Consider the following 20,773-nt stretch of genomic DNA (forward strand, 5'->3'; position numbering starts at 1 on the left):
TACGTTTAAATATGTTTATTTTTTATCATATTTTTTTACATTGAGCACGTCAAGAAAGAAGATAATTACAATGATTCAAAATCAACTTCAATCCCTGGATTCAATAAATATCCTTTATAATTTTGCCAAATCCATATTAGAAATATATGTAGACACTAAGTAAAATAACTACATAAACTATAAACCGCAGGGATGGGGGACATGCATGATCACTTAAGTCACTTTGCCACTGAATTTTTTTTTTTAAAAAAACATGATTCACATTTGTTTCAATCACACACGCATCTAAAGCAAGTGTTAAATTAAACCTGATGGTAATGACTTAAAACTGATCTTTGTTACTTAAAGGAAAATTCAGGTAACACAGAGAAATTCAAGAAGAAATCTTCAGGACCCCTGATCAGAAGCTTTCAATGCTGTTGTACTACTACGCTAGTGTACAAAAGGGTTCAAGGAAGGCTAAGAAAGAAGAGTTGTTTCCTTTTCCCTCTGAAGACGTGACTCAAGAAACAGGTGAACTAAACACTCAAAAGGAACTAGCCAGCCAGCCATACATCACCAGTAGAGGACTCCTCCTGTTAGTAACTAACCATATTTTAAAAGCCTTGGCCAATGTTACAAAAACAAAACATTTAAAGTGATACTTAGGAAGACAAGCATAATTGAGGTGTTTTGTCTTCTATAATCATCTCTGAAATGCTAAACGTGAATCCCAACTGTGGCTCTTCTCTGGGGAGGGAAGCGGCAGGTGCACGAGGGATGGTCTACTGATGGACCTTCTCAAAGTATTCTTTGGAATCAGTCGGATGTGGCTTGATCTGAAAATACAAAAACATATCACTAAGTAAGTGACTTTATGATATTAGTCTCAAAAGTGATTTGAAAGCCCTCAATTATAAACCTCAAGTTCTTTAACTTGTAAAGACTGGTCTGTTTCCTTTAAAATACATGGACGAAATATGCAATAACAGCCTGCCTGGTGCCTAGATACTCCCCCTCACCCCCACCCATTTGTACACCATCTCCAAGGGAGGGCTTTTGTGGCTATTCCGGGCCAGCAGCCCTTGGAGCAGTGAGGACCTGGGACCCCCTGCTAGGGTCCCATTTCTTTTGGAAAAGAAACCTACTGTTGGAGAATCCGGTGTCCAGTTGGCTGGGCAGACTTCTCCATGGGTTTCCACAAACTGGAACGCCTTCACCAAGCGGAGGGTCTCTTCCACGCTTCGGCCCACTGGGAGATCATTGACACTCAAATGCTTGATGACTCCATTGGGGTCAATTATGAAGAGACCTCTGCATCGGAATTTACTCTCATCAGTATCTCAACATTACCAGAGCTAGAAAGATACTAACTTTAATTCTCTTTGATAGAGCATGTATTAAACTCTATCATATGCTTAAAAGCGGGGTTTTCCTCATTGCACAAAAAGCTACTCATCTCTCACTGGTGACAGATGTTTTAACAAAGATGGGATTGGCCTAGGCAATAGGCAGAAGGGTCACATTTATAAATGTCAAACAGTATCTGTAAGTCAATGAACTACAGAGAGCAAAGACTTCTTATTAGTGATTTAGCAAGCATTCTTTAGGCTGCTGTATCAAATCCTGGCCAGACACCACAGGCAAATGGGAAAAGACAGAGACATATTTAACCTATGTTCAGCAAATACTTTTTTTTTGGTCTTTTTTTCCTTTTAGGGCCATACACATGACATATGGAAGTTCCCAGGCTAGGAGGGCTAATCGGAGCTGTTGCCACAGGCCTATGCTGGAGCCACAGCAACTCGGGATTGAAGCTGCATCTGTGACCTACACCACAGCTCATGGCAATGCCAGATCCTTAACCCACTGAGCGAGGCCAGGGATCGAACCCGCATCCTCATGGATGCTAATTGGGCTTACCAACCGCTGAGCCACAATGGGAACTCCAGCAAATACTTATGAAATGAGTAACTTCTTGCCTAGGAGGAGGAAATTCCACGGGAAAATCTACAGGCCTTAAGTCTATGCAGAGCAGAAATCCACGGGAAAAACCAAGCCCACCACTTTTATTTTTTTGGTTACCCTGATATACAGTTTGTACAGGAAAGATTATTCCATTATTAATAGTTTTCAAAATAATGACTTGTTCCTGGAATTCTTCAAATCACTGATGTAAATATATTTGAGGTGTTTCAACCACTTATAGTTATTATTTTGATGTTCAGATTGTCCAAAGCCGTCATTCTTTATCAAGTGGCAGCAATGTAATGCAGGGACCTCCCTGGGGTCTGTGTTCATCCTCTATACCAGAGTCGGTGTTGTTGTAACATAGGCAGATGTCTAAAACTCACAGGTTTAGAACAGTTCATCTTAAAAGGGTGTCATATTTCAAGTGTTAATCACTCAGGAAAAAAAAGCAAATGAGAGAAAAAATAAATAAAAACTTTAAATAAACTTTTTTAAAAAAGAGAAAGAGGAGTTTCTGTTGTGGCTCAACAGTAATGAACCCAACTAGTATCCATAAAGACATGGGTTTGATCCCTGGCCTCTCTCGGTGGGTTAAGGATCTGGCGTTGCCATGAGCTATGGTGTAGATCGCAGATGAAGCTCGGATTCCACGTTGCTGTGGCTGTGGCCGGCAGTTGCAGCTCCGATTTGACCTCTAGCCTGGGAACTTCCATGTGCTGCAGGAACAGCCCTAAAAAAACAAAAAAAAAAAACAAAAAAAAAGAGAGAGAGAGAAACTCAAAAGATAAAAAGGTGGCTCTGGGGCAAAGGGGTCCCCGCACATGCTCCTGCAGGGTGGAGCCAAACTGGAGTCCACCATGTAGATAAAAACACGGAGTTGGAATGGAGCAGGCCCGCAGATTCCAGAAAGCAAGCCTTATCTCACAAGCCAGACTCAGCTCTTCTCCCTTTGTCAGTCCTGACAGTGAAACCAGTTGGGAGGTAACTGCAAAATTAGCAAGATTCTACAAGGGATCCTGGGAGGAAAATGCCCGCACTCTTCTCCTTTCCCTGCCAACTCCATCAAAGTCAAGCTTTCCAGCAATCCCACTCTTGGGCATACATCTGGACAAAACTTTCATCCAAAAAGACGCATGCACCCCTATGTTCATTGCAGCACTATTCACAATAGCCAAGACATGGAAACAACCTAAATGTCCATCGATAGATGAACAAATTAAGAAGATGTGGTGCATATACACAATGGAGTACTACACTCAGCCTTAAAAATCCAAAATAATGCCATCTGCAGCATCATGGATGCAACTAGAGATTCTCATTCTAAGTGAAGTCAGAGATAGACAGGACTTCCTGTCGTGGCTCAGTGGTAATGAAACCAACTGTATCCATGAGGACACAGGTTTGATCCCTGGTCTTGCTCAGTGGGTTAAGAATCTGGTGTTGCAGTGAGCTGTGGTGTAGGTTGCAGATACAGCTCAGATCTGGCACTGCTGTGGCTGTGGTATAGGCCAGCAGCTACAGCTCCAATTAGACCCCTAGCCTGGGAACTTCCATATGCCACAGGTATGGCCCTAAAAAGACCAAAAAAAAAAAAAAAAGAGAGAGAGAGACAAATACCTTATAATATCACTTATATGTGGAATCTAAAACATGGCACTAATGGTGGAGTTCCCATTGTGGCTCAGCGGTAACAAACCCAACCAGTCTCTATGAGGACTCGAGCTCAATCCCTGGCCTTGCTGTGAACTGCAGGGTAAGTTGCAGACACAGCTTGGATCCAGCATTGCTGTGGCTGCGGCATGGCCAGCAGCTATAGCTCTGATTTGACCCCTAGCCTGGAAACTTCCATATGCTGTGGGTGCAGCCCTAAAAAGCGAAATAAAATAATATAAGGTACTAATGAACCTACATACAGAACAGAAAAGAACTCATGGACATGGAGAACAGACTTGTGGTTGCCAAGGAGGAAGGGTAGGAAGGGGGATGGCCTGGGCGTTTGGGCTTAGTAGATACAAAGTATTGCATTTGGAGTGGATAAGCAATGAGGTCCTGCTATATAGCACAAAGAACTACATATAGCCACTTGTAATGGAACATAATGGAAGATAATATGAGAAAAAGAATGCATATATATGTATAACTGGGTCACTTTGCTGTATAGCAGAAATTGACAGAACACAGTAAATCAACTATAATTTTTAAAAAATTAAAAAAAAAAAACAAAAAAAACCCCGCCAGGCTTTAGTTTATTAGAGGAAGGCAGTCATCTCCTTGGAGTCAAAAGGGCCCAGGCTCCAAGGTGGCTCTGAAAGCCGACTTCCAGGTATAATCAAGGCAGGCTACAGAGGTCAGAAAGAGAGGACAGAAGAGCAGGTTCAAGCCACCCCAGCAAAACTGTGAGGCACATCCGAGCAGGATCCTCAGCTGCTTACTGGAACTAAGTTCTGCCCAACCCCTCCTTCCCTCAGCGGCCATCAGATGCTAGTTCTAAGGCCTAAGTTCACATCCCTCCTGGGGAAGCTGGCAGTCTGAGTCAGGGGTTAGCACAGCTACCAGGATCTGAGCTAAAAACTTTGTAGCTGCCTCATGTTACTTAGTCATCAAAACCAACTTGGGAGGTACATTATGATTTTAGCTATGGGAAAAGTGGGACTCAAAGAAGTTAAGTATCTTGCTCAAAGTCATATAGCTATTAAGTAGCTGAGGTTAAAGATAAACACACTCAAACTCTGCTCTAGCTGGAGTGCTTATACAGGGTCCTAACCATTCCAGGATACTTTCCTACCCTTGCTGGTCCCCCACCTCAACTGTGACAGCTTCACTGCCAGGAGTGTGCCCCCATGGAGTGGCTCCTACATAATTAGGGAGAGTGGAGCAGTGTGACCATTAAGACATGATATCCTTTTTTCACAACTGGACCCAGGGTGACAGAGGGGAGCACACCTGTCTCAGCCTTTTTTTTTTTTTTGCTATTTCTTGGGCCGCTCCCGCGGCATATGGAGGTTCCCAGGCTAGGGGTCCAATCGGAGCTGTAGCCACCGGCCTATGCCAGAGCCACAGCAACGCAGGATCCAAGCCGCGTCTGCAACCTACACCACAGCTCACGGCAACGCCAGATCATTAACCCACTGAGCAAGGGCATGGACCGAACCCGCTACCTCATGGTTCCTAGTCGGATTCGTTAACCACTGCGCCACGACAGGATCTCCCAATGTCTCAGCCTTTTCTGAAAGCAACCCCTGCAGGAGGCGTCCACCAATGCTTTTTTTTTTTTTTGCTTTTCAGGGCCACATCCAAGGCATATGGAGGTTCCTAGGATAGGGGTCGAATCAGAGCTACAGCTGCTTGCCTACACCACAGCCACAGCAATGTAGGATCTGAGCCGCATCTGCAACCTACACCATAGCTCACAGCAATGCCGGATCCTTAACCCACTGAGTGAGGCCAGGGATCGAACCTGCAACCTCATGGTTCCTGGTCAGATTCATTTCTGCTGAGCCGCATCGGGAATTCCCACCAGTGCTTATTAAAAGACAGATCAATGTTCCCATCATAGCTCAGTGGTTAAAGAATCCGACTAGGAACCATGAGGTTGCAGGTTCGATCCCTGGCCTCGCTCAGTGGGTTAAGGATCCGACATTGCCGTGAGCTGTGGTATAGATCACAGACACGGCTTGGATGTGGCATTGCTGTGGCTCTGGTGTAGGCTGGTGGCTATAGCTCCGATTAGCCCCCTAGCCTGGGAACCTCCACATGCTGCAGGTGCGGCCCTAGAAGAGACAGAAAGATGAGAAGAAAAAATAAAAATAAAAATAAATAAATAAATAAATAAAGGCAGACCAAGACTTGTGGTTTTAAAAATTCTTTTAAATCCCCTAAGAAGAAGGATGATGCTAAACATGGAAAACAATTTAAGTTCAAAAGAAACAGGATCTTACCTCAGGGCAAGACCGGGACCTTCTAACAGCACACCGTAGTCTCGGGAAATTTGTTTGGTCAAATCCGACAGGAGCGCAATGTTCATGTGGCCCAAACCGCCATTCTAGGCAAAAGGCAAAGAGGGCTGGTGGTTATGCTCTGCTCTCTCACATCGCCCGTGGCCAGTAACTCCATGTTTGACCAACAACATGGGCATCAGGCAGCAGGAACTGAGCACCAATGATGGGCCAGGCGCCGCTCTAAGCTCTCTCTAACCTCACTTCCTCCGCCAAGCATCCTGGAGTGGTACCATCATTATCACCATTTTATAAGTGAGGAAACCAAGGCACACAAAGGTTAAGTACCCTGCTTCAGGTCACAGCTAGAAAGGGGCAGAGGCAGCATTTGAACCCAGCTTATACTACAGACCCTTCCTTTTCTAATTCTTCAAGTATCCTTTTGGTTGAAAATTAATTTCTGAAGCATACAAATGGAAGTGTTAAAAAAAGGAATATGTTGAATAATTTGATGCTGATAGTCCAGCAGCATATTAATCCACATTGATACATATAGTCCTGTAGAGAAATTCTGATTCTTTTTTAAAATTTATTTACTTATTTTGCTTTTTAGGGCCTCACCTGAGGCATATGGAGGTTCCCAGGCTAGGAGTCAAAAGAGAGCTGTAGCCACCGGCCTATACCACAGCCACAGCAAGGCCAGATCCAAGCTGCCTCTGCAGCCTGCACCATAGTTCATGGCAACAACAGATCCTTAACCCACTGAGTGAGGCCAGGGATCAAACCTGCATCCTCATGGATACTAGTCAGATTCGTTTCCACTGAGACAGGGAACCCCGAGAAATTCTGATTCTCCCAAGCGTTTCTAGGCAAGAATACTGATCCTGCAGAACAGTGGGCCTCCCAAGGTAGATGGGATCTAGAGGGAACAGGTGAGAGGGAAGGCAATAGGCACCAGCTGGTCCCTTGCCCTGCAGCATTACTGTATGTACCTTGGAAAACAAAAGCATAGTGAGGAAGAAACACAATGTTAAAGGGACATATGGACAGAGTTCAACGGAATTTGCTAGTAGGTTAGGACTTACAAGTAGCCCATTTCAGACTAGTCATGCTCTAACAACTTCTAGGTTGGTCTTTAATGGGATCATTTCAGTTTTTAAGATCACAAGTGTAGGAGTTCCCATCGTGGCTCAGTGGTTAACGAACCCAACTAGTATTCATGAGGACGCAGGTTCTATCCCTGGCCTTGCTCAGTGGGTTAAGGATCTGGCATTGCCGTGAGCTGTGGTATAGCTCAGACATGACTCGGATCCTGTGTTGCTGTGGCTGTGGTGTAGGCCAGCAGTTGTAGCTCTGATTCGACCCCTACCCTGGGAACCTCCATATGCTGCGGGTGCGGCCCTAAAAAGACAAAAAAAAAAAAAAATTTACAAGTACAGAGGCAACATGGATGATGTGTATACCTTCCTTGGTGTATTTATCCAAGCCAGATGGCTGAAGTGGGAATCCACTGACACGGCAACAACTTCACAATTCACATCATGAAATTCATTGGCTTTGTCACTGAAAGCAATAATTTCTGTAGGACACACAAAGGTGCTAGGAAGAAAAGGCAGAAATTCTTATCAGAGAATTTAAAAACAAGGCTGGCTTTAAAATTTGAACAAGTGGTATCTATAAATTAGTTCAATTTACTTAAAGATGAAAAGGCCAAAATGATTGGCCCCCACTGGACTCCTTATCACAATGATACTCCAGTAGAGGAAAAAAAAAAAAAATCAACTTTCTATTTAAGAAGCACATCAAAAAATGGACATGGGGCTAGCACACCACTGCTGTCACTGCTATGGCTCAGGTCACTGCTGTGGCAAGGGTTTTTTTGTTTTGTCTTTTGTCCTTTCAGGGCCACACTCCAGGCACATGGAGTTTCCCAGGCTAGGGGTCGAATGGGAACTACAGCTGCTGGCCCACACAACAGCCATAGCAACTCGGGATCCAAGCCGTCTCTGCGACCTACACTACAGCACATGACAACGCCAGATCCTTAACCCACTTAGCGAGGCCAGGGATCGAAGCCGAAACCTCATGGTTCCCAGTCGGATTCGCTTCTGCTGCACCACAACAGGAACTCCCCTGTAGTAAGGGTTTGATCTCTGGCCCAGGAACTTCCACATGCCATGAATGTGCCCCCCACCCCCAAAAGGCATGGGGAACTCAGGTTCTCTGACACATAGTCAAAGAATAAAGAGAAAACCTTATTTAAATAAAGTAGCTTTATGAAACCTTCTTATTATTATCCTTACTTTTCTCATTTTCTCCCAGACCAGTGAAAACTTCCTCACAGACCAGCTTACAGGAACCACCGCTCCAGAGTACATAAAATAGTCATACTAAAACCCTGCCCCCTGAAAAGGAATGCCATTCCACCCCCTATATTTATTGCTTGTCAATTACCTACAGAGCAAGCTGTATCAATAAGATCAGCAGTGATAGCGGGTCAGAAATAACCCTTCCCTTGACAAGAGTAACCGGAGACAGGCAATGTCAGTAGGAAGCACAGATCTTTGCTCTCAGAGTGACATTAAAGCATCACAGAAATTACACTTACAAATCCAAAGGATAGAAGAAGAGCACCAAGTATTTCCCCTTATAGTCATCAAGGCTTAGTTCTTTGAACTCTCCATTGACAACGGCTGTGCCCTTAAAATAGGGCGCATGCTGGGTGACGGCAGGGGAATGGTGGGAAGAACCTGAAAAAACCAAAACCAAACACAGGCATCTATAGCTCATTTGTTAAATCCAGCACCTATGTGATTTCATTTTAACCTCTCACAATAACTACCTAGAAGTATAATTAAAAGGTTCAGTCATTTCTCTTCTTTCCGTAGTGCTAGACTGTACACAAGTTTATACACAAGTTCAAAATGCCATGGAAACTAAAAAGACAAAAGCTACTAGGGATGGAATGAACACGGGATTAAGGATGACCTGAGCTTGGAGGTAGATTCTAAATATGGTTTGGATTTTGCCAAGACCAGGGCAAACAAGGCAGGTGTGGGGAAGAGCCCATGGCAGTTTGATTAGAACATGGAGAAAAAGTGTGTGTGGGGCAAAGCTGCTTGGGAGACAAAGCACGCAGGGGGGAAGGCCATGCCGAGTGCCCTTCAACAACAGGATGGTGAGTCTGTTCTTATAAGAAGAGATAAAGGAGTCCCTAGAGGTTATCCTGGCAGAGGCAGATGAAGAATCAGCAGTTTTAGGAAGATCAGCCTGGGGGCGGGCGATACGAGGGGCAGGGAGAGGGGAGCCTGATGGTAAGAGGTGCTTTTAGGTAGAGGTGTGGAGGGAAAGGGTCTGGCAGGAGGAATAGAAAGGAAAGGATGCAGGAGCTGTGTCAGAACCTGGGAAAGTGGGACAAGGGAGACCAAGCATCAAAATGCTTGGGCCTCAGAAACAGGAGGAGCTGTTGGGAGCAGGGGTTTGGGACAGGCTCAAGCAAAGTTTTAAATCTGTGGCATCAAATCACTATTAGAAAATTTGTTAAAAAGCTCTCATCAGGAAGTAAAACTGTGAAACCTTCTAGAGCATCTCACCCACAAACCACTACATGTTAAATACATGATTTTTAAGAGGTGGGAGGCATTTTTCAAATACCGTTCATTATCTGAGGCTGATCTTAGCAAACCCCATATTCCAGAGAATGGAGTATTACTCTCGAGAAACATCTGCGCTTCGCTCAGAGCCTGGCAGAGTCCATTAGACTGGCCTCAGTGGCCAAGTGGAGCTGGCCCCCAGGTTTGAATGCAACAGCCTTTAGAGGAGCTGCACTCAGGTCCGTTACCCTTCGTAAACAGCAGGCCCAGACACCTCTGAGTGTTCCCATCCCCTTCCATGTTCCTCAACACAGGGGAGTGAAACCTCCAGAACCAACATGGAAATGTGACACTGGACACTTTGCCTCAGGGAGCCTCAACCCTTGGCTGCATATTGCAATCTCTTTCTGAGCTTTTAAAAAAATACTAACATTCAGGTCTCACCCTAGACACTGACTTAATTTGTTTGGGGTGAGGCTGGGGCCGCAGTAAGTGTATAAAAGCTCCCAGGTGAGTCTTCATATGGCCATTATTCAGAGATGATAAGTGTTTCCATTATCTGGTTCAAACAAAGGCATAACAACACTTACTGGTGCTAAAGGCGAATTTTGCTTGACTGGAACCAGACCACAGCACACTTGTCAAGCACGTTCTTTGAGAAGGAGCAGGCCTAAGGGCTGCAGAGGCAGAAATGCCCCAAGGAATGGCACTCACATGTCGGACAACCTACAAAGAGAAATATTTTATATTAGGAAGTATTCCCAGAATGGTGGCTGAATCCGTGCTGAGGACATCAGGCCAGCAGTAGCCTCAGCCGTCCCTATTCCTGGGAACAAAATACCAAACTCCAAGAGCATGGACTGGATCTCCATGTTCTCAAAATTCCCTTCTGCTTCCTTATCCCTCAGGACTGCCAGGTGGGAGGGATGTTGGGAGATGGTGGTCAAAGGGTACAAAGTTGCAACTGCGTAGATAAGTCTGGATAGCTAATGTACAAGCATATTGACTATGCTTAAACTACACTGAACGCTGACAATATGCTAAGAGTAGTTTTCAGGTACAATCACACACAAAAGGTAACTATGTGGGGAGTTCCCACTGTGGCACAGCAGAAACATATCTGACGAGTATCAGTGAGGATGTGGGTTTGATCTCTGGCCTCGCTCAGTGGGTCAGTGATCTAGTGCTGCTGTGAGCGGTGGTGTAGGTCGAAGACTCAGCTTGGATCCCACGTGGCTGTGGCTGTGGTGTAGGCTGGCAGCTGTAGCTCTGATTTGACCCCAGCCTGGGAACTTCCATATGCTGCGGGTGTGGCCCTAAAAAGCAAAAATAAATAAGTAAATAAATAAAGGTAACGATATGAAGAGATATGTTCATTACTTTGTATTTATCATTTCATTATGTATATATACATGGAATCATAATGTACACTTCAAATACATATAACTTTTATTTTAAAATATATATAAATAAATGAAGGGGGGGAAAAAAGACTGCAAGGGAGCTCCCTGGTAGCTCAGCAGGTTAAGGATCTGGCATGGTCACTGCAGGGGACAGAGTTCAATCCCTGGACCTGGAACTTCAGCATGCTGTGGGTGCAGCCAAAAAAAAAAGACTGCAAGGCAGGGGGGATTTATAAAAACACAAAGACTCCATGCTTTTAAGAGCAACCCAAAGGATTAAAAAACCAAGGAGACTTGGCCAGGCCCTTTTCCAGCAGAACTTCTGAACTTTTCTACAATGTCAAGGTTTTCCTTGGAAAAGACAAGGCCCTTTCAAGCTCTACAGAGAAGCAAACAAATAGAGCAAAGTTCAGCCTTTGGGAGAGTTTGGACAGGGCTCAACGCAAAGGTTTGCTTAACTTTAGTGTTTGGCGTGACTCAGGACCAGCCTGCGTCGAACCCCAGCATGAGAAAGGGGAGAGCGGACAGCAAGAGGGTACCAGGCTTTGCGAGAGAAAAACAGCAGGGCCGGCTGGCCCTGGAGGGTAAGGAAAAACTGCCTTTTGCACGTAAGCCCTTTGGTTACTTGAACATTTTGGTTTTCATCCAGCACTTAAGTGGATGCTCACGGAAACCTTGAGGTAGGCAGGCATCATTCTTTCTATGTTGAGTTAGGAAAGTTAACTGAGGTTCAGAAAGGCGAAGAAGTCACTTGTTCAAGGTCATAGAGTCGGTCCCAGAACGGAATCAGGGGCCAGGTCGCCTGCCTCCAGAGCCAAGTGCTCAGGTGGAGAGGGGACTGGGGACCCACGACTAGGAGGGAAGAGGGATTTGGGTAGGGGACCGCGAGGTGGGGTGGGGGAAGGGCAGTTATGCGCACGCGCAGGGAGCCTTCCCTAGAAGAGGAGGCCTCAGGTCCGTTACCCTCTGACATCCTCAGAGAGGGTGAAAGACCCCCAGGCCGCAAGGGAGCGGGATCCCATTTGAAAAGCACGTTCTCGGAGCCACCTCAGTGTCTCCGCGCCTGTGCCCCGCCAGCAGCCACTCACCGAAGCCCGGAGCAACCTTCCCGCCGCAGCCGCCATCTTCGGTGCGCACCGGAGCCTCGGGCCGGAGAAGCAAAGAAGGCGGGATCTACGGGGGCGTGGCAAGATGGGCGGGGCCTCGGCGAGCAGGGCGGGGCCTGGGTTGGAGCCCGGGCCAGGGATGGAGCCGGGAGCCAGGACCCGGAATCCTACGTCCTCGCCGCCTTTTGGGCACCCTCTGGCTGTAAACGTCCCAATCGCTGGGTCCCTCGGCCCGGCTTCCGGTTGGGATAATTCCCTTTAAAGCTTCTAAGTAGCTAAATGCTTGTGAAAGCGACACTTTGTTTCTGTTTGTTGCCCCAACCTCTAGGACTAATCCAGGCAGGAAGCTAGATATTTCTATCCTTGCTACTTTTTTGTTAACCTCCGTGGATTATTGTTGCAGTAAAAGCATCCGTTTCCTATTTCGACCACAGGCTTCTGCACGAAATGGCATTAGTTATCAATGAAATTTTAGCCGATTAATAAGCAGAGTGGGTCAGACCCTGCAAGGTTTTGTTGTCCTGAAAATCCCTGGATGATGCGTGAGCTCCCATTTTGGTTTCCTTTGACAACAATGGGGGAATTGGGACAAATTTAAAATGTGATTTCTCTCAATTAATAAAGCCGAGTGCTCAGGGGGAACATGGTACTTTGAAGCAAGTTCATCAAACATGATAAAAATCATAGCCTTACAGTAAGTGTGACAAAATGTAAACTCTAAGTGGGCATTTTCCAAAGGCCAAGCCTGTTATCTGAAAAACTGGATCCACCTCTTGGTGGATATGGAGCCAAAAGACACAACCCAGGCAAAGATCTGGAGAAGGAAGCATTTATTACTTGCTGCAAGTAAAGAAAACATGGAGGATCTGTCCCAAAGCAGTATCTCCTCAAACAGCCAGATTTGGTTAGTTTTAAGCTAAGGGAACATGCATATTCAAGAAGGGGCTTGGGTGGCAGACAGAATCCAAATTTAGTTCATATGTTTTTGTTTGTTTGTTTTTTCTTTTTAGGACCGCACTGCAACATGTGGAAGTTCCCAGGCTAAGGGTGAAATTGGAGCTGCAGCTGCAGGCCTATGCCACAGCCAAGGCAACATTAGATCTAAACTACATCTTCAACCTATGATGCAGCTTGCAGCAATGCCAGATCCTTAACCCACTGAGTGAGGCCAGGGATTGAACCTACCTTCTCATGGACGCTATGTCACATCTTAACCTGCTGAGCCACATCGGAAACTCTCCAAGCTGTAGTTGATTGAAGTCATGAGAGTCAGAAAAGGTCAACATTATCCCTTAGGTTCCAGTTGGTCTGGCAGTTGAGGGCCTTAGGCCAATCTGTACCACTGAAACAGACCTAGAAGATTTTACAACTGATGTATTATCTTTGCTGTAATTACTTCTCTTTCCTGACAAGTCATTTGTTTCTGCATTCTTTCATTCCTTTTAGGTCATTAACTACTGAGACCCATTCAAGGACAAACACCATGGCCAGGCTTAGATCACGGAATAGCCTAGACCAAAAATGGCTTCTCTTATGTCAAGAAAGACATGCCCAGGACTTCCTGTCATGGCTCAGTGGTTAACAAATCCGACTAGGAACCATAAGGTTGCAGGTTCAATCCCTGGTGGGTTAAGGATCCAGCATTGTCGTGAGCTGTGGTGTAGGTCACAGACGCGGCTCGGATCCCAAATTGCTGTGGCTCTGGTGTAGGCCGGTGGCTACAGCTCCAATTAGACCCCTAGCCTGGGAACCTCCATATGTCACAGGAGAGGCCCTAGAAAAGGCAAAAAAAAAAAAAAAAGAAAAAGAAAGAAAAAGAAGAAAAGAAAGACATGCCCAGTTCTCTTTCTCCAGGGACCACCTGCCTTATCTGCTTACAGGCCCAACCAAGCAGCCCAGTTTCCAGATCTTCTGGCCATTGAAGAGGAAGTTTCACTGCTTATCCCTTCTTTTCCAAACAACCAAAGCAATTGTCTAGTTAAACAGCTTTCCTCAAGTCGCCCAAGGTTTCATTGGCCGGGAAACAATTAGAACTGAGAATTCCTCATTGGGCATATTGGTCTGATGATCTCAGTCTAAAGCTTATCTCCCTTGTCCTAAAAGGAATGAAATACCCTAGAATCTCAGGCTCAGAGACCCAGAGGAATTTCATGCAAGAGTCTTTCAATGGCCTGTTCAGGACTGCAAAGTGAATGGCCTTCGGCTAATTTCAGGCATCAGCCAAAGACATCCCCTGGGAGGATAAGCAGAGTCCTCCATTTGTTCATTTCAAAAAAAGATGACGTTGATTGGTATTTGAGCACTATTCTGCCAAGCCTTCCCCGACTACCTCCCCTGTGGGCTTGGGTTAAAGGAACCTCCCGAGTACCTAGAAAGCTTTGTGCACTTGTTAATCATTCTTGATGCTCTTGCCACATCATCTTGGGGTTCTCTATGGCCTAGTTTAGGTCTTAACCATACTGTGAACTTCATGAGAGTAGAACTCACATCTTACTCATCTCTGTGGTCCCCAAGTCTAGGCGAGTGCCCGGCTCATAGCAACTGCTCAGCAAAAAGCAAAAATTTGTGAAATGAATGAATAAGCAGTGGCTGACATGGTGGCCAAAACATTCTTTCCACATTCATTCTGGAAAAAAACATCCCTTTATTCAGTTTTCTCTGCTGTCACAACAAGGACATGGATTGTTCCCCTGAAGGGAAAAAGACAAACTGAACTTGTCCTCATTACTAAAAGAGTAGAAAATAACTGAAATTCTCTCTTTTGAGTTTGGGAGAAGAATTTTTGGACCTAGTTAAGGGAAAGGCAAATGAAAAAAATGTATGCTACTTTTTATGATGATTAGGAAAATACCTCCCTGGAACCACAAATTAATATTCCGGTAGCTGAGTCTACAATTAGAGATGGCAAACATTAGTCTGGGTTTTGCTGGGTTCTTCCTCTTTCCACGGCAAAAAGCATTCTCTCTCTCTTTTTTTTTTTTTTTTTTTTTTTGGCCACCCTGTGGTGTATGGAGCTCCCAAACCAGGGATCAGATCCCATCAGCTACAGTAGCACCAAATCCTTAACCCACTCTATGGGGCCGAGGAATGAATTGGTGTCCCAGTGCTCCAGAGACCTGCTGATCCCATTTCACCACAGTGGGAACTCTGCATTCATTTTTTTTTTTTTTTCTTCTCTTCTCATTGATGAGGGCCCCATATTCAGCATCTTCTAGGTTCAGGGAGGATGCAACCTCCACTCTGAGCCATGTCTCCTAGGAAAGACCTCTCTTGAGGACTTCCCGTCATGGCTCAGAAGTTAACAAATCTGACTAGCATCCATGAGGATGCAGGTTCAATCCCTGGCCTTGCTCAGTGGGTTAAGGATCTGGAGTTACTGTGAGCTGTGGTGTAGGTCACAGACAGGCTTGGATCCTGCATTGCTGTGGCTCTGGCTTAGCTCTGATTCAACCCCTAGCCTGGGAACTTCCATATGCCGCAGGTGCAGCCCTAAAAAGCAAAAAAAAAAAAAAAGGATCTCTTGAGAACCTTATCCCCAGATGCCTTCTGCATGGCCTCATGCTCCTCCAGGTTGAGCTCCTCAAAGCAGGCAGCAGAGTAGTGGATGGAATCAACTTGTCCTCAGTTCAAAACCCTACAGATTACTTCACCTTTCAGAGTCTGAGGGTCTCCCTCCAGGAACACTCACCTCACAGGCTCCCTGTGAAGTTTCTCATGAGGCTGTGTTGGAAGTACCTGCCCCACTGCAGGCTGCAGGCAATGGGGTTCACTCACCTGCCATTCCCTTCCTGCCACCCCGGTGCCCTGACTTCCCTCCTATCTTTATTGCCTATCTCCGGCCTACTTCCCCCACCTACCCTTATTTTAAATAGTTTTTTTTTTTTTTTTTTTAAAGGCTGAACCTGTGGCACATGGAAATTCCCAGGCTAGGGGTCGAATCAGAGCTGCCGGCCTATACCACAGCCACAGCAATGCGGGATCTGAGCCAAGTCTGTGACCTACACCACAGCTCGTGGCAACGCCAGATCCTTAACCCACTGAGCGAGGCCAGGGGTCAAACCCACATCCTCATGGATATTAGTCAGGTTCTTAACCAGCTGAGCTACAGTGGCAACTCCTTAAATAGACTTTATCTTTTAAAGCAGTTTTAGGTTCCCAGCAAAAATAAAAATACGGAGAGTTCCCATCTGCTCCCTGCCCCACACCTGCACAGCCTCCCCCACCATCTACATCCCACACCAAGACGGCGCATTCCTTACAATCCACGAACCTCTGTTGACAATGTCATTATCACTGAAAGTCCTCAGTTTACATTAGGGTTCCCTCTGATGTTGCATCTTCCATGGGTCTGGAAAAATGTATGTGCACCACTATAGTATTGTATGGACTAGTCCACTGCCCTAGCGACCCTCTGCGCTCCTCCTATTCATCCCTCTTGCCCCCTAATCCTTGGCCACCTATCCCCCTTTTCTTTTCTTTTCTTTCTTTTTTTTTTTGTCTTTTTGCCTTCTCTAGGGCCGCTTCCCACGGCATATGGAAATTCCCAGGCTAGGGATCTAATCGGAGCTGTGGCCACCAGCCTACACCACAGCCACAGCAATGTGGGATCTGAGCCAAGTCTGTGACCTACACCACAGCTCATGGCAACGCCGGATCCTTAACCCACTGAGCAAGGCCAGGGATGGAACCCGCAACCTCATGGTTCCTAGTTGGATTTGTTTCTGCTGCACCACGACGGGAACTCCACCTATCCCCTTTTTACAGCTGTGTCCCCAGTTCAGCCTGCCAATATCTTCGCTCCACTGGGATATCTCTCACACACCTCAGACTTAACAGACACAGGACCAAACCCTTGCTTTCTCTCCTGAAATCTATACCCTCCCCTGCCCCCTTCCTGCTGCCCCAGCCAACCAGCACTCAAAGGATACACAATCTTCTCTCCCCTCCACTGCCACCACCTCAGTCCAGGCTACTATCTCTTCTCCCCGGGAATTTTCATGGCTTCTCAGGGTCTCTTGGTAGTCAAAAAGGCTCAGGTCACTTTCACGATGTGAGGTCTGTTTTAAAAGGGAAACAGGGAGTTCTGCTGTGCCTTAGTAGGTTATGAACCTGGATAGAATCCATGAGCCCTTAGGTTCAATCCCTGGCCTCACTCAGTGGGTTAAGGATCCGGCATTGCCATGAGCTGTGATGTAGGCTGTGGACACATCTTGGATCTGGCGTTCCTGTGGCTGTGATGTAGGCTGGCAGCTGCAGCTCTGATTTGACCTCTAGCCTGGGAACTTCCATATGCCACAGATGTGGCCCTAGAAAAAAAAGGAAAAAAGAAATTAAAAAAAAAAAAGGAGGTGGGGAAGAAAGTACAAAGTCTAGGCTATTCTGTCACATGTCTCTGTGTCCCTCAGACCCTGCAACTTCTTTGGGCTCCAGAGATTCCCAGCTGCCCCTCCTGCATATCTTTCAGAACTGGGGAAGGCTGGTCCACCCATCCCTGAGGACAGGCAGAACTTTGATTAACCCCTACCCGGCAGCCCTTGCGGTGGCCAGGTGGAAAGAGTTAGTACACAAGCTGAGGCAAGTTTCCCAGAGTTTCAATTGCAGTCACCCATGCAAGTTCCTTCACACACCTTTACTGCTCGGCTTTCCTGTATGATTTTCCTCCTTAACTTACACTTCCAGCACCTCCCAAACGAGCTCCTTGCATAGAATCCTACTCTCAAGGTCTAAGAGAACCCACACTAAGAAACATCACGGAAGATTTCCCATTGTGGCACAGTGGAAAAGAATCTGACCAGGAACCATGAGGTTGCGGGTTCGATCCCTGGCCTCACTCAGTGGGTTAAAGATCTGGCATTGCTATGGCTGTGGTGTAGGCTGGCAGCTGTCGCTCTGATTCGACCCCTAGCCTGGAAACCTCCATATGCCACAGGTACAACCCTAATAAAGCAAAAAAAAAAAAGAAAAGAAAAGAAAAGTAAAGAAAAGAAATATTACTGCAAAAATCATGGCACAAAATGCTATCCACAGGCTGATTACAGGATTTTAGATAGAAATATTTGTTTGTGGCGTTCTCATCGTGGCTCAGTGGTTAATGAATCTGATTAGGAACCATGGGGTTGTGGGTTCGATCCCTGGTCTTGCTCAGTGGGTTAAGGATCCGGCATTGCCGTGAGCTGTGGTGTAGGTTGCAGACATGGCTTGGATCCTGCATTGCTGTGGCTCTGGTGTAGGCCAGCGTCTACAGCTTCAATTAGACCCCTAGCCTGAGAACTTCCACATGCCTAGGGAGCAGCCCAAGAACTGGCAAAAAGACGAAAAAAAAAAAAGAAATATTTGTTTGTAATTTGCTCATGCTGGAAGAGCTGGTGACAGGAAGCAGGTTAAAAGGCAGAGGAGGACTGCCGTCTTTCTCAGTCCTGTCCGCCTCTGTAATGATCCATAGAACTATATTCCGAGATGTTGCAGAAGTCTAAGCATGAGGCCCATCCCCCACCCCGCCCCGCCCCCTGCCTGCTGCGCCTTCCCCTTCCCCTCCCAGGAGGAGCCCTACAGTTTCCAGCTTCCGAACCTCTCTGCTTTCACTGCTTCCTTCCAGTTTATCCTCAGCTGCAACAACGGTTCTTCTTCAAACACCAGCCAGACCATTTCATCTCCTACATAAAACTCTTCAATGGCTTCCCATTTCCTTAGAGTAAAACGCCAATTCATACAAGGTCCTGCACAGTCTGTACCGCTGCTTCCTTCTAGACCACGCATTTGAGGCCTGTCCCACCCCATTCCTGCTAAAGCCATGCTGGTTCACTCATCCTTCCCCAATACCCAGAGTGAGCCCCACTCACGTCCTCCTCATTTAGGTCATGGCTTAGCCATCATCCTTACCAAGAAGCCCTCCCTAATGGTCACGTCTGTTACTCTCTGCCTTGGCCCTTATTTGTTTCCTTTGATTGGAAATCACAATTACTTTGCTTACTGGGTATTTATTGGGCTCCTAGAAGCCCCAACAGGTCAAGGACTGTGCCCGTCTTGCTCCACTGTTACATGCCCAGCACCTAGCACTGCACCTGGCACATGGCAGGCTCCTAGAAAATTTTAAGAAAATAATTTTTTTTTGTCTTTTCATCTTTTCTAAGGCTGCACCCACGGGATATGGAAGTTCCCAGGCTAGGAGTCGAATCAGAGCTGTAGCCGCTGGCTTACACCAGAGCCACAGCAACTCGGGATCTGAGCCATGTCTGCAACCTACACCACAGCTCACGGTAACGCCGGATCCTTAACCCACTCAGCAAGGGCAGGGAACGAACCCACAACCTCATGGTTCCTAGTTGGATTCGTTAACCACTGTGCCACGACGGGAACTCCAAGAAATTTTTTAATGATTAAAAACTTAATAAACTTTAATTAGCTAGTTGAAGACCTAGTTAAAAACTCACCGTGTGCAGCTACTTCTGTTTACCTGCAACCCCTACCCCCACCCCCAGCTGACATCTTCTTTCCCTAAATACCTTTGGCAGTTATCAACATAATTCTTTTCTTTTAATTTTATTTTTTGTTCAAGTATAGATGATTTACAATTTGTGTTGGTTTCAGGTGTACAGGAAAGTGATATATATTATATATATAATATATATATTATTTTTCAGATTCTTTTCCCTTATAGGTTATGATAAAATGTTGAATATAATTGTGTAGTTCCCTGTGCTATACAGTAGGTCCTTATTGGTTATCTATTTTATATATAATAGTGCATGTATATTAATCTCAAACTCCTAATTTACCCCTCCCTGCCCTTTTGGTAACCATAAGTTTGTTTCATATGTTTGTGGGTCTATTTCTGTTTTGTACATGTATTCATTTTAAAGAATGATACAATATTATTATTTTATTTATTTTTTTGGCCACAGCCAAGGCATGTGGAAGTTCCTGGGCCAGGGATCAAACTTATGCCACAGCAGCTACCTGAGCTACTGCAGGGACAATGCTGGATCCCCAACCCACTGTGCCACAGGAACCTCAATTTTGTGTATTTTATCACAGACCTTTTTTTGTTGTCTTGAACTGTCATTTGAGTCATGTTTTATTTCTTTTTTTTTGTCTTTTTTTTGTTGTTGTTGTTATTGTTGTTGTTGTTGCTATTTCTTGGGCCGCTCCCACGGCATATGGAGGTTCCCAGGCTAGGGGTCGAATCGGAGCTGTAGCCACAGGCCTATGCCAGAGCCACAGCAACTCGGGATCCGAGCCGCGTCTGCAACCTACACCACAGCTCACGGCAACGCTGGATCGTTAACCCACTGAGCAAGGGCAGGGACCGAACCCGCAACCTCATGGTTCCTAGTCGGATTCGTTAACCACTGCGCCACGACGGGAACTCCATGTTTTATTTCTTAATCATTTCTGATGGCTATCCTGGTTTGCAGCTTGAGTAACTGGCTAATTCACCCTTTCTTTTTTGATTGTGCCTACGGCATGCTGAAGTTCTCAGGCCAGGGATCAAACCTGGCCACAGCAGTGACAACAAGCCACAACAGTAACAGGCCGAATCCTTAAATGCTGGGCCCCCAGGGAACTCCCTAATTCACTTTTTATTTATTTATTTATTTGTCTTTTTAGGGCCGAACCCACGGTTCCCAGGCTAGGGGTCAGATCAAAGCTATAGCTGCTGGCCTACATCGGAGCCACAGCAACTGGGGATCCGAGCAGCGTCTGCGACCTACACCACAGCTCAGGACAACACCAGATCTTTACCCCACTGAGCAAGGCCAGAGATCGAACCTGCAAACTCATGGTTC

General features: G+C 46.0%; 1 protein-coding gene across 1 annotated transcript; it reads right to left on the reverse strand.

Annotated features, from left to right (window-relative positions):
• On the reverse strand, positions 1–12,053 carry PRDX3 (peroxiredoxin 3). The gene is made up of 7 exons (XM_047761547.1): positions 11,970–12,053; positions 10,069–10,204; positions 8,494–8,635; positions 7,349–7,484; positions 5,889–5,992; positions 1,128–1,293; positions 1–818 (listed from the first exon to the last, which is right to left on the reverse strand). Exons 1-7 carry the CDS (start codon positions 12,003–12,005, stop codon positions 765–767), a joined length of 774 nt encoding a protein of 257 aa, XP_047617503.1. The 5' UTR covers positions 12,006–12,053; the 3' UTR covers positions 1–764.
• Positions 12,054–20,773: the final 8,720 nt, after the last annotated feature.

This window comes from Phacochoerus africanus, chromosome 15 (assembly GCF_016906955.1).
Source record: "Phacochoerus africanus isolate WHEZ1 chromosome 15, ROS_Pafr_v1, whole genome shotgun sequence".
NCBI lineage: Eukaryota > Metazoa > Chordata > Mammalia > Artiodactyla > Suidae > Phacochoerus > Phacochoerus africanus.

Excerpts from the sequence above, each read along its gene's own strand:
- PRDX3 (XM_047761547.1), bottom strand. The coding sequence starts at position 12,005 with ATGGCGGCTGCGGCGGGAAGGTTGCTCCGGGCTTCG. Across the intron at positions 1,294-5,888 it reads GGTCCCGGTCTTGCCCTGAG|AGGTCTCTTCATAATTGACC; the intron begins GTAAGATCCTGT and ends ATTCCGATGCAG. Across the intron at positions 819-1,127 it reads GGACACCGGATTCTCCAACA|ATCAAGCCACATCCGACTGA; the intron begins GTAGGTTTCTTT and ends TTGTATTTTCAG.